General features: G+C 32.9%; 1 protein-coding gene across 1 annotated transcript; it reads right to left on the bottom strand.

Moving 5' to 3' along the window:
- Nucleotides 1–10,103: 10,103 nt before the first annotated feature.
- Nucleotides 10,104–11,093, bottom strand: LOC114340389 (uncharacterized). Its single transcript, XM_028291129.2, has one exon. The coding sequence runs from the start codon at nucleotides 11,091–11,093 to the stop codon at nucleotides 10,104–10,106; it is 990 nt and encodes a 329-aa protein (XP_028146930.2).
- Between the last annotated feature and the right edge of the window lie 2,984 nt (nucleotides 11,094–14,077).

Below are 14,077 nucleotides of genomic sequence, written 5' to 3'. Positions count from 1 at the left end.
AAATTTTCTGGAAAGAAAGTTTTTATTCGACAAATTCGCTTTTACTTATATAAAGACGGACATAGAGAGAAGCATCAAAATACAAAAATCCATCAAATTGTAGACAATTCCGCTTTTGTTCTTCAGCTTAAGTAACGTACTTTGTTCTTTAAGTAACGTACAAATTGCTAAAGAACTTATGTTCATAAAAGTTAATTTTAGTTTTTTACCAGATCTAATAAAGTCATTAGAACAAAGGAATTTACAATTAAGTGATTCGGTTAATTTTGTTAACACTTTTTCTGCTCATTGTCAAAAAAGTTCCGGAAATACAGGGATTACAATTAGAAATAAATTAAAAAATGTTTTAGAAAAAAATGAGGGCTTCGATTGTTTGAGGAAAGTTGTACGTATTTTTGATGGCAACTTTTCTGAAGATCTTACGACTTAATATATTGTTTTATTTTTGAGTATTTTTAATATGCATTTGCATATTTAGACAAATATAGAAAAAATACCTGCATATTTGTAGTAAAAGTAATGCATATATATGCGCATATTTTGGTAATGTTGTGTTGCATATATTCCGCTCTCTACATGTTAATCTGGAGTAGCTCTACATAGCTGGCCATATTACATTACTTTCATTTAAATCCTTGGACTACATCGCTCGCCCTATGCATTTGTTTGATCTCGTCATTTATTCTCATTCTGTATTGGTTGCTATTAGGGTCGTGATAAGGTTCAAAGATTCTTCTGAGAATTTTTCTCTCAAAATATCTAAGACTGCTTTCAGTTGCCTTGGTCAGAGTACAGGTCTCACCCATACATGGTACCAATCATTGTTTTATATATTCTGATCTTTGATGACCGCAATAGGCTCTTCGATTTAATAGTATTGTGGAGGGTATACGTATATCTGTTTGTTGCATGTAAATTCTCCCTTACAATAAACTGATTGTAAGTCAGTCTGATATTTATTTATTCTCATCTATCTCATTTATTATATCTTGTCAATTTTAATTTGTTCCTGAATTTTTGTCTTTCTTTTCTTGTCATGTTATTTTCTTGCTGTTTTTAATGGTTTTTTAATCTGTATAGGTATTTAAGCTTGAGACACCCTGTAGGGATGACAAGATATAAATGTGGGTGGGTATACATCGAAATCGTATAGTCGAGGAAGTGAAGCATTTTGACTCGCAATTTTTTCGTCCAGCATTGATTTACTTAAAATACTCACAGAAGGTAGGGAATAGTCCAAGGATCATTTTCTATATCATGCCGCTGTACGCTAAAACCTTGGGGGTGGTTGCCACCCCATCTCGGGGTCAGGAATTTTTTATTACATTTTAACTATGTAAATCGATGTAAAATGTGATTATAAGAAAAAAATGTTTTTTACATTTTCTTCGTAAAACTAATATTTTTCGAGTTATTCGATCTTGAAAGTAACAGTTTTTAGATGAAAATATCGACTTTTTTAGAGGGTCTTTTGAGAATACCTCGAAAAATATGCATTTAATCAAAAAAACTGTAGTTATCAAAATTATATCTTTTAGTAACACAAACCAAATTGTTTATCTGTAATATCGCTAAGACCAATACAAACGGAGATGCGGCATGTTAAAAGTTAGCTTTTTTCGTCAAATGCATAATTTGAAATATTCCAAGTAAAATAACGGAGAAACTTTGCATTTTTCGAGGAAAACTTTCAAAAAAAAATAATAAAAAGTTTTTAGTCTGAAAAGTAAGCGACTTACGATCAAAAAAGTTCGGTACGTGCTTTTCTCTATGAAAAAATTAGTGAAAACAACCCCCTAACTACCCTCCTGATTAAAAATTGGTCTTCATCTTTCTGTAATTCCTTTTATATTTGTATAGTCAATGCACCCAAGAAGTTTGATCTATTTAAAAGGCCTAATTTTAGAAAAATTGGAGTTTAAATAAAAATTAATTTTTTGGAATTTCCCATTTTTCACCATTTACTTCAAAATATCTCCGAAAATACTGGAGATACGAAAAAATGATGGATTATCAAATTGTAGCTTCTTTAATAACTAAAATTCCCTTGTGCATAGATTTTCATTACAGTGAACAGTTAGCGAGATATAGCTGTTTAAAACCTCTATTTACGAGCAAACACACTTATTCGAGCCCTTTAAACCTACCCTAATTAAAAACTGAGGGATCTTACCGAATTTAGTTTATACAGTCTTATAACTCTTCAAAAATCCTACAAAGTCATTTTTGAAAAATCTTTTCGCCGCCAAAAATGAAGGAGCTATGTTTACAAAACGAATTTTTTTTTCGAAAAATTCGGATAGTCCGCTTATGGATAATTTTCAATGTGTGTATAATACCACAGAACCGGTTCGTATACTGGAAGATGACTAAAAAACTTTTTGTATTTGTATTTGTACATATTTGTAAATTCGTATTTTTGTGTAAATAAATGTTCTTGTAATTCTTTAATTCTACTTTTTTTTGGATAGACCTATTAAAATATCTACTTATAAAAACTGCAATGTTATTAAGGGTGGTTTTTAAAGGTTGAAATATTATGATATTTTATCCTAAAGTATAAAACAATCATTATTTAACCAATCAAAACCAAATTTTACCCATATTAAAGTATACAATGTTTTTATATAATTTTTGACAATAAGGGGTTGTTTACACCCCTGAAAATAATCAACGCCCTTAAGCATGATATAGAATATGAAGTACAGGGTGAGATGATCTTAATCCCAAATTTTTATGTAAATCGATGCAAGTCGAAATTATTCTTTTAGGATAAGTAAATTTTTTATATGTAGCTCTAACAAGGGTGGTTTTAAGGGTTGAAATATTATGATAGTATATCTTAAAGCATAAAACATTTATTATGTAACTAATAAGAAGCAAGTGTTGACAATATTAAACTTTAAAATGTTATTTTATTATTTTTACAACTAGGGGTAGTTTTCACCGTTACAAAACCAAAAGCGTAAAACGGCTCAACATAGAAAATGAACTAGAGGGTGTAATGAGCCTAATCCCAAATTTTTGTACAAATCTATGCTGGACGAAAAAATTGCGAGGTTTTGCCATTTTTTCAGCTTCATTTCCACGACTAGTATTGTAGTCTTTCGTATTGTGAAAATTTTATCTTTTGAATGTCTCTGATATCTTGAGAAACAAAGAAAATAGATGGGTTTATTTTTTAACATGAAATGTTTTAACTGAAACAAAACTCAGTGAACAACAAAAAATAACAGTTAGGCTTTGGTCACACGGGCGATTTTTTACGGCGCGATAATTTATGGCGCCCATTGGTTTGACTACCCCCCCCCCCCCAATTAAATGATTTCATCTAAAATTGGTGGAGGAGGTAGTCAAACCAATTGGCGTAAAAAATCGCCCGTGTAGTCAAAGCGTTAACAAACCTTTAAAAACAGAAAGGTACATAACGTTAACAATTCTGGTCGATAGCTTAAGATTTATTTGTCTACCAAGCAGTGGCGTGCGGTGACTTTTTCGAAAGGGGAAGCGATTCAATAAGGATATAAAAATATTTTCTTAAGGGTCGAGGGTCCAGCAACTTTCCACCTGATAACACTCTGATGCGCAGGGGCTCTCTATCAGCAAAGTACTTAATTATGTGAGACGTCCTGCGTACAAGGACTCACACACTAAATCCGTGACGCGTGAATGCGTGAGGCATTCTATTCCCGCTATTTCTAGTGACTGTGACTAGTGACCTATCATTGATCTGTATTGCTAGCTCGGGCCTTGAGTCCTCGCGCCGGGCTTGGTTTTCTAAAGAAGAATCCTATTTAAAAAAAATATACTCCGAGGCATTTTCCACAACACACAACCTTCACTAAAATGACACTTATTTATACTCGAGGTCTATTCTCCTATCAACTTCTGATAATTATTGTTGAATGCAGTCTTTTTTAAAGGATAATAGGGCTAACTTTCAAAGTCTTCCTTGGCTTGTTGAATTTCTTTTAACCCGGGAGTAGTCGCGCTCACTTCTGTAACGTCGATAGTCGCGTGTGAGATTCTATCTCAAAATACGAATTTAAAACAAATTTTTATTTTGTACTATTTTTATCTACTTTTTATATTGAAAATATATATTTCTAACAATTTTATTAAAAAAACCTGTGTTAACGGCCACCTGCCAACATCGGCCACCTGTCCTAACGGCCAGTTTAAAAATTTCCCAAACCAATTATATGTAGGCTACAAAAACTGGCAATACCGTCCACCTTTCTATATCGGCCAATAGTTCTTTCATTTTTAGTGGCCGTTACTGACAAACTTTACTATACAGTAAAACCTGTGTTAACGGCCACCTGCCAACATCGGCCACCTGTCCTAACGGCCAGTTTAAAAATTTCCCAAACCAATTATATGTAGACTATAAAAATAGTTCTTTCATTTTTAGTGGCCGTTAGTGACAGGTTTTACTGTATTACGAAAAAGGATGAAATGTGAGATTCTATCTAACGGCGCGACTACTCGCGGGTTAACGCTAATTGGCTCTCCCCAAAGCCATAAATTCCACAAAAAGAAGAAGAAGAAGAAAAAAAAAATCCTACGCATTACTACACCCTTCCTCGAGGCACTTACGAAATTTTTTCAAAATTGCAAAAATTTTCATCAAGTTATCGCGAAGGTTAAAAATTGAGATTCTATCTCACCGCGCGACTACTCGCGTGTTAAACTCTTAATTTGAAACTTTTAATGCATCTTAATACTGCAAAACTTCGTTCAACTGATGCACTTGTGGCTGGGATAGTTAGTAGTACTAATTCACACAACTTGACCACTTCACACAGCGACTTGTTTAAACCAGTAGTTATAAAGAAATCCCAGATTTCTGGGTATTTCTTTATCATTCATGTCAGTTGTTTCATAAATGATACTTAACTGAGAATGCAAAGCTGGGATATCAAAAAATTTTCATTATTTAATCGTAATGACATAAATTCCTCTGTGGGAAATTTTGATGAATTATAATTAGAAATATTAAGATTATATATAATTCTACAAATTTTAAATCGTTAAAATTTTGAAACCTAGAATTCATTTGTTGTAGAATATTATCAAAAGGTCTCTTTGTTTCCTATGTGTTCTCTGTCTCTCTGTCTCCGAAATTATCAATCTTCATTATTTTTCTTTCATGTTCAAACCCCATATGTTCAGTTTTATGCCAAATATTTTTAAACTGCTCTCGTTTTTTTAATTATCGTATTAACACATTCGCGGTCATGACTGCATATGAAGTCATTTACTCCATAAGAATACGTGTATAAAATGACAGCGTGTCCGCGAGTGTGTTAATAAAGTCATCAATTTGTCTTATACAAAATGCAATACCATTTGATTTCTGTAAAATGTCAAATAAAAGATCAGTAAAAGGAAATATCTGTGCAAAAAATTTAAATCGAAATATTCTTTAAGCGAATGTATGTAATACCTAAGCACCCCTTAGCAGCCGTAACAGTCGGAGCATCTCACTTTCGGGAAGGCGATACGACGAGCGCTTCCATGGCATACCCAAATTCGGGCGACTAGTGACTGCGGTCATTGAACCCTGACCAATTTTAAAAGGGACAACTGCATGACAAGCGGCGATTTTGAGATGCGCTTCTGCCAGGAGTGGACCAAATAGTTGAATTGTGTGCATATTGAGTTCGTTCGTACGCGATTAATTTTGAATATTTTTTAATGCCTATTGGCTAGGTAATATGTAGATTATTTGGATTAGGGAAAGAAATTTTATTATTAAATATTAATTAATAATATATTTTCTTATATCGACGAATAAATAGGGAAGCGGCGCTTCCCCCGCTTCCATGGACCGCACGCCTCTGCTACCAAGTGACGCACAAGGTATGCACAACGAAATATAAGAGAGACGATATGGTTTAATGAAGTCTCTGTGAAGTTTGGTGATGGAATTTCCTTGAGAGTAAGTACGAATTTGGTGTCTGCGTGGGAGCTGTTTTAACCCGGCAGTGGTCGCTATATAAGATTTTCTCTCACGGTTTCAGAAAATTGCTCATATCTTTTTTTTTGGGAAATTATACGGGCTGTGATGTCTTCTAGTCTCCCAACTATCCTTCCTCGACAATCTAATACACTCGTCCGCTCAGATAGTGACTCATTTGACTTAGTATCACTAGATTGCTGAGTCAGTGCGCCTCATGCGAGAGATTCTCTCATCGAGCGACTACCGTCGAGCTAAACTTGAAATAATATCTTTTTATAATGTAACAAAAGGCGCCGTGTATGTGGTCGATGAAAGGATAACCACATATTCTATTTCACTGGTTAGTTGTAGATGGCCACTGACCATATATTTTTCAATATTAAATATTGGCCGCATCAACAGTCACATTGTATATGAAGATAATAATAATAAAGCATAAGAACGTCATGTCTTTTCAAAGGAATTGGCATTATCGTTGATGAAACCTCATCTTATAAATCGTTCGACAATTCCAAACTTAACTGCGGAATTCTATTGCAAGAATTGCCAAAATAACATTACAGAACTCATCACAACCTGAACCATTGGATATTTAGATTTTGTTCATTTTGCCCTCGTCGCAAAAATAGAAAATTAAAAAAATTGTAATTATTGTCATCAACTAATTTGTCCAGAGTGTATTCTTGTTATACTTGTGTAAAGTGCGGTGCCGTAAATTAGGAAGATACGGAGATTGTTTAATATTTGTTTAATTCCGATAAGTTTTTTTGTTATCATCATATAATGCGCCAAGTGACAAACAATCAATATTTCTGTTTTTTTCCATTATACGCTGTGAGCTCGTACGTAGAGGGGATATTTACAAATTCGCGAACGCCACTAGTGGCAAGTCTGTAAACGTTTACTGGAAATTTGACATAAATGTCAAAGTGATTAATTTAAAATTTAAATTAAAAATGTTAATTATAAAAAATATTAGTTGGTCAAAGCTGTGGTATATATTTTTACCTTAAATATACTTACCTTTTAATTGCTGAATTTAAGTTTTTTTAATGTTCCGTAATATGTAATTCTAAATTAATCTGCGCCATCTACAGGATAATTGTGAAAGTATCCGAAGTAAGAAATTCATATTTTATCAATAGAACGTCAAAATGATTAGCAAAATCTTAAAAAATCGATTACAATTTAATTATTTTTTGCGTTGTAAATACTAAGCGATAACAATTAAATAATGAATTTAAAAATTACCGGTGAAAGTTGAATTAGTAATCCGCCAGGAGCAACACCAGCGAAGCTCAGAGCGTATAATAGTCTATGAAACAATGCCGTTAACCTGTATTATGAGTAAAGTGACAGTTGCATTGAAAACAGCTCTAAATAAGTTCAATACATAGCGTCCGCCGTTAAGTATAGTGTTCCGTTTCCTGATTAAAACTCATTTTTCTCGATTGTGTATTTTTGTCACTTGGTCCGTTATATTTCTCCACTCTTCATATATATCTTATCATATTTATTATCTATATTATGTTCTTATGATTAGTTTTATAATCTGTTTTAAAAATTTTATTTTGTTTTAAAGGCAAAAGTTGGATATGTGAGAGAAAATCTCACGCGACCACTCGCGTACTAGCTTACCTAGCGACCAATTATTCCGGTTTATTAGCGAGAGGTCCATTACACGATTTTCTTTCTTTGAACACTCTGTTCCTTTCGCACTAGATGTACGAAATAATTTGCTATAAGTAATATGATAAGAAATGGCCTCCTCACGTATCGCATATCATCAGTTTAAACACATACTAAAGTGTAAAACCGTCTGGTTTATTTGTTATTAAAGATATGAGAGAAACTAAAAAAATTAAATGTTCACAAAATATGAGAGTACAACATAATTTCGACATACTTATTATGTCGGCCTTTGTACTTTTTCCTCCCTACAGGGTATCTCAAACGTATGTTTTAATTAATACAAATTATACAGAATAAACCGTCTATTTTTATTATTTTTAAAGATATCAGGACATTTAAAAACCAAAATGTTCAGAAAACATAAGACTTCAATACGATTTTGATGCATACTCACATGTACCTTGTTTTCCTTCAGGGTGTCCCAAACTTAACATAAGAAAACCATTTCTTTTCTTCCGCCCGGTATAAGTAAACAAAAGAGGTTTGAGTAAACCTTTGTCCCACTGTTTAACTACCAAAGAAAAATCTTAAATTTAATAAAAAACTAGCGGAATCCGTTAATGTGTTCATGAAAAAATCATCAACTATTAGTAAGGTTAAACTAGACCCAAACCCAGACATCCAAAGTGAAAGTTATCCTCCAACACCAAATTGTTCTATATGGTCCACACAATGTTCACAAAAAAGTTACACCATTTTGAGCGTGGGGTTTAGGGGGGGGGGGGAGAAATTCAGTAAATTCGTAGCTTTTTAAGTTTTTCGTCAATAGTTTTAAACTATGCGGTTTAGCGTGAACAACATTCCATACAAAAATGATCTACATTAAATTTGAAATAAAAAAGGCTCTATGCATCATCCTTCTAAAAAAACCGTTTCAAAATTGTGGAAGTAGTATAGTATAATTGGTCCAAAAAAAGGCCTAACCCAAACATCCGAAGTAAAACGTTTCCTCCAACATCAAATTGTTCTATATGGTCCACATATTGTTCAGTAAAAAGCTACACCATTTTGAAGAGCGTGCGGTGTTTGGGCGGGAGGGGGGGGAGTTGGGGGAGAAGTCGGTAGATTATTTATTTTTTTACGTTTTTAGTCAATATTTCTAAAACTATGCTTTAGCGTAAATAATGTTCTATATAAAAATGTTCTACATACGATTTAAAACAATTATAAAATTAACGGTTCCAGAGTTGCGGAGGGTGAAAAGTGGAGGTTCTCGATATTTTTAATATTTTTTGGGCAATTTATAATATTACTGATGAAAGATATTTTCTGTGACTTTGTTTTGTAAATAAAATTTGCTATTTCAGTGGACGATGGTATGTTAGTGATAAGCCCTTGAAGACATGTCATCGTCACCACCCAAAATCATTATCAATTGCCCGAAAAATATAAAAAGTATCGAAAACCTCCACTTTTCATCCTCCGTAACTCTGGAACCGTTGATTTTATAACAATTATATATAGGACCTTCTTTGTTTTAAATTTTATGTAGAACATTTTTGTATAGAACATTGTTTACGCTAAAGCATAGCTTTAGAAATATTAACGCAGAAAGTAAAAAAACAAAGTGTAATTATTTACTGAACAATATGTGAACCATATACCGGTTGTCCACTTATATTTTCGCCCATTTTAACTGCCTATAACTTCTAAACGGTTCAAGATAGAAATATGCGGTTTCGCTTAAATGTTTTATTTTAGTAAAAGTTTTGTCTGAATGGATTGGATTTTTTATATCGCTTTCAAATACGAAATAAAAAATGGCGGATTTGTGAAAAAAACTTTGTTGACTTTTTTTAATGGAACATACAGTATATTTTTTTTGTAAATTGAAAGAAAGGTCATTCACCTATTGAGCGATATAAAGTTTTTCAAAATCGGTTATCAAATCACTGAGTAATTAATTTTTAAAATGATTTGGATATCACATACCTAAATAACATAACTGAGCAAAATTATATTATGTTATGTAATTTCCACATTGCATCTCTCATTTTAAAAATTAATTGCTGTCATTTGGCAACAGATTTTAAAAATTTTTATATCGCTGGATAGGTAAATGACCGTTTTTTCAAGACACAAAAAATATACTGTGTGTTTTAATAATAAAAGTCAACAACTTTTTTTTTCAAAAATCCGCCATTTTTTATTTAAAAGCGATATAAAAAATGGTAATTTACCTAAAAACTTAAAAAAACGGTCATTTATATATCCATCGATATAAAAATTTTTAAAATCGGTTGTCAAATGATTGAGCAATTAATTTTTAAAATGAGAGATGTAATGTGGAAATCACATAACTTACTTAGTTATGTTATTTAGGTAACGTATGCTCCTAAAGTTTTGGGAAAAATTTCAAAAGCATATAACTCTGACCACAATAATCTTATATTTTTATTAAATTATTCAACAATTTAACTTAACTATCCTTATTATAAATCAAAATTCAAATGACAGACGAGGGACCATTATTTTCGATTTGCCTAATAATTCCCCTGATACGTTGCATCATCCTTTGGACGACCTCGGCTTCAATTTCTCTAATTTTTGTATATATGCGGCGTCTAAACTGTTCCTGATTTTGTGCTTCCCATCCGTTATTATAGACTTTCCGACTTAATATTGCCCAGAACTCTTCAATTGGACGAGCCTGAGTTAGGTTGGGGGGATTGTCTGCTTTCGGTACAAAGGTAATGTTGTTAGTTTCGTACCAGTCCCTTGTGATCCTCGCGTAATGACATGAAGCAAGATCTGGCCAAAAGACTATTTGATCATTTGCATGATGTGTGTTCACAAACTGAAGCAATTTAGAGAGACATCTTTGAATATAAATATTTGCGTTTAAGGCTTCGCCTCGAACAACACCAATGTAGGGCTGTGAGATAAAGCCAGCCTCAGAAATTGCACACCATACCAAAATTTTGTCCTCAAATTTTTTCTTACTGTTGAATTTTATTTCATCAGGTACATTTTCGTAATCGTTCGTGTAAAACCCATCGTTACCCTTCATCTCAGAGTTGGACAAAGTAAAATATTTTTCATCGTCCATCACGATCAACTTGTTGACGAAATGCACTCGCCTTAACGCTCGGCAACATCTCGGAATTCTCTCTAATTGATCATCTGTGTATTTTGGAGCTTTCCTTCTTTTCCGGTAGATAATATTGTTACTCGATAGGGTCCTGTATACTATAGTCTTTCCAACATGAAATCTTCTGGCTAGTTTTCGCTGTGAGACCCCAATTTTGTTCTTAGCTGCTTCAATCAGTCTTGCCTCTCTTATATGGTTCAAAATCCGCGGTCGACCACTTTTACGCAAGTTAACACATGGTATCCCTTCTTCACATTCTCTGGTTGTGCGATAAATTGTCGATTTGCTTATGTTTTGATCTCGATAAATATTAACAATATCTCGTTTCGACATTCGCCCAACCATATTATAAACACCTCGACGAATATCAATTTTATAAGACATTTCGCAGAGCACGAACCAAAATATTCTGCTTTGTTTATTAAATGTCAATAACTGATGACATTGCAATTCCATGGCCTTCTTTGTTAAATGCATTTTGCTTCTCAATCAGACCAGGTAGTCCTGTCGCCAGGGGGGGTACAACGGCCTCCTGTATTCAGATGGACTTACCCAAGTTTTTTTTATGTATTTTGACCTGTAGAACACGAATTTTTTGGGTAACAGTTGATCCGGATGTCGATAAGATTGTTATAAACCAAGAAGTTGAGGAATCACATAACAGCGATTTCTCGCAAAACAAAACATTTTTTTGTATTTTTTGGTCCATTTTAACCAAAAAACGTTCCTATAAATTTTTTCGTAGGATGCATAGTTTTCGAGATAAACGCGGTTGAACTTTCAAAAAATCGAAAAATTGGAATTTTTGAACCCGAAAAACTTTTGATTAAAAAATAAAATAGCAATTCTGCTTACCGCATTTGAAAGTTCAAGTCAAATTATATCGGTTTTAATTATTTGTATTGCCAAAAATATATTATTTTATTGTTAAAACAAAGCTATAAACACCTAGTGCTTGAGTGATGTTTCAATGATTTCTCATTTAAAATCGGACGAGTACGTAGAGGAGGTAAAAGTGCAAGCGGGGCTATTTCTAAGTAGCATGCATTAAAACGCATGTATTAGGCACGGGAAACAGTATGTGTTTATACCTTTTTTTAACAATCAAAAAATAAATTTTTAGCAATGCAAATATTCAAAACAGATATAATTTGACTTAAACTTTTAAAGGCGGTAAGCAGAATTGCTATTTTATTTTTTATTCAAACGTTATTCGGGTTCAAAAATTGCAATTTTTCCATTTTTTGAAAGTTCAACCGCGTTTATCTCGAAAACTATGCATCCTACGAAAAAACTTGTAGGAACATTTTTTGGTTAGAATGACCCAAAAAATACAAAAAAAATGTTTTGTTTTGCGAGAAATCGCTGTTATGTAATTCCTCAACTTCTTTGTTTATAACAATCTTATCGACATCCGGATCAACTGTTACCCAAAAAATTCGTGTTCTACGGGTCAAAATACATAAAAAAAACTTGGGTAAGTCCATCTGAATTAAGAAGACCGTTGTACCCCCCCTGGCGACAGGACTAAGGTGAAATTTTTCCCAAAACTTTAGGACCATACGTTATGTGATATCCACGTTGCACCTCTCAAGTTAAAAATTAATTACTCAGTGATTTGACAAACGATTTTGAAAAACTTTATACCGCTAGATAGGCGAATGACATTTCTTTCAATTTACAGAAGAACATACTGGGTGTTCCATTAAAAAAAAGTCAACAAAGTTCTTTTCAAAAATCCGCCATTTTTTATTTCGTATTTGAAAGCGATATAAAAAATTATATCCATTCAGACAAAACTTTTACTAAAATAAAACATTTCAGTGAAAACCGCATATTTCTATCTTGAGCCGTTTAGACGTTATAGGCAGTTAAAATGGGGGAAAATATAAGTGGACACCCGGTATAACAATTTGGTGTTGGAGGAAAACTTTTACTTTGGATGCCTGGGTTAGGCCTTTTTTTAGACCAATTATACTATACTACCTCCGTAATTTTGGAACCGTTCATTTTAGAAGGATTATGCATAGAGCCTTTTTTATTTCAATTGAAACAGACTGTATGACTTGTACACACTTCTAAAAAAGGTCAAACCGGCAAACAGGTGTATGTTCTCAAAGAAATTGAAAGTGTGTAAAAAAAAAAACTTTTAATAATCAGCTAAGTACTTTCAGCACATAACGTGCCATCATCAGAGCTTCGTCCTCTTATAAATCCTTCATAGAAGAGTAATTGTTAAAACTCACATGATAAATCATGGATACTGGGCAAAAGCCACAGATATTGGGTATAAAACCCTTAAAATTAAAAGTTATCACATCTAAATTCTTTTTTTTTTTTTTTTTTTTATTTTAAAATTACAACATGGCTGCGTCAAACCGTGAACTCACAACGGTTTGACGCAGCCATGTTGTAATTTTAAAATAAAAAAAAAAAAAAAAAAAAAAAAAAAAGAATTTAGATGTGATAACTTTTAATTTTAAGGGTTTTATACCCAATATCTGTGGCTTTTGCCCAGTATCCATGATTTATCATGTGAGTTTTAACAATTACTCTTCTATGAAGGATTTATAAGAGGACGAAGCTCTGATGATGGCACGTTATGTGCTGAAAGTACTTAGCTGATTATTAAAAGTTTTTTTTTTTTTTTTTACACACTTTCAATTTCTTTGAGAACATACACCTGTTTGCCGGTTTGACCTTTTTTATTTCAAACTCAATGTAGAACATTTTTGTATTTAGAAGGTTGTTCATGCTAAACCGCATAGTTTTAGAAATATTGACGAAAAACCAAAAAAACTACGAATTTACCGATTTCTCCCCCTCTCCCGCCAAATCCGACGCTCAAAATGGTGAACAATGTGGTGTTGGAGGATAACTTTCGCTTTGGATGTCTGGGTTATGCCATCTTTTGGATCAATTGTATCATACTATATGAAAATGAGCATAATTTTAGATGGTGCATAACTTTTGAAACTGTGTGTATATGATATTATATTGTCCATATTATTAATATTATTGAAATCTCTCTAGGTTTATATACCAGGATATTGAGCATAAAATAAATCAATTTTTAAATACAGCACCTAGAGACCTGCAACATTTTGCATATCTTCATGATGATGTTAAGAAAAAAATCTACAAAAAAAATTGGGTGGAAATGCATAGTTGCATTTTAAAGTGTATAAAATGCATCCAAAATTCCATCAACATATAAAAATAAACCCAGATTTTGTTACTCGGGGGTTGCTCTCTGTAGAAGAATACGCAATCATAACCGAACCCCCGGTGCCCCTGGTGCCCAGAAACCCTTCAAACTTCAGATAATA

This window comes from Diabrotica virgifera, chromosome 8, assembly GCF_917563875.1.
Source record: "Diabrotica virgifera virgifera chromosome 8, PGI_DIABVI_V3a".
Lineage (NCBI taxonomy): Eukaryota > Metazoa > Arthropoda > Insecta > Coleoptera > Chrysomelidae > Diabrotica > Diabrotica virgifera.
This window is presented reverse-complemented; position numbering and strand designations above follow the sequence as displayed.

Excerpts from the sequence above, each read along its gene's own strand:
- LOC114340389 (XM_028291129.2), bottom strand. The coding sequence starts at position 11,093 with ATGGTTGGGCGAATGTCGAAACGAGATATTGTTAATATTTATCGAGAT.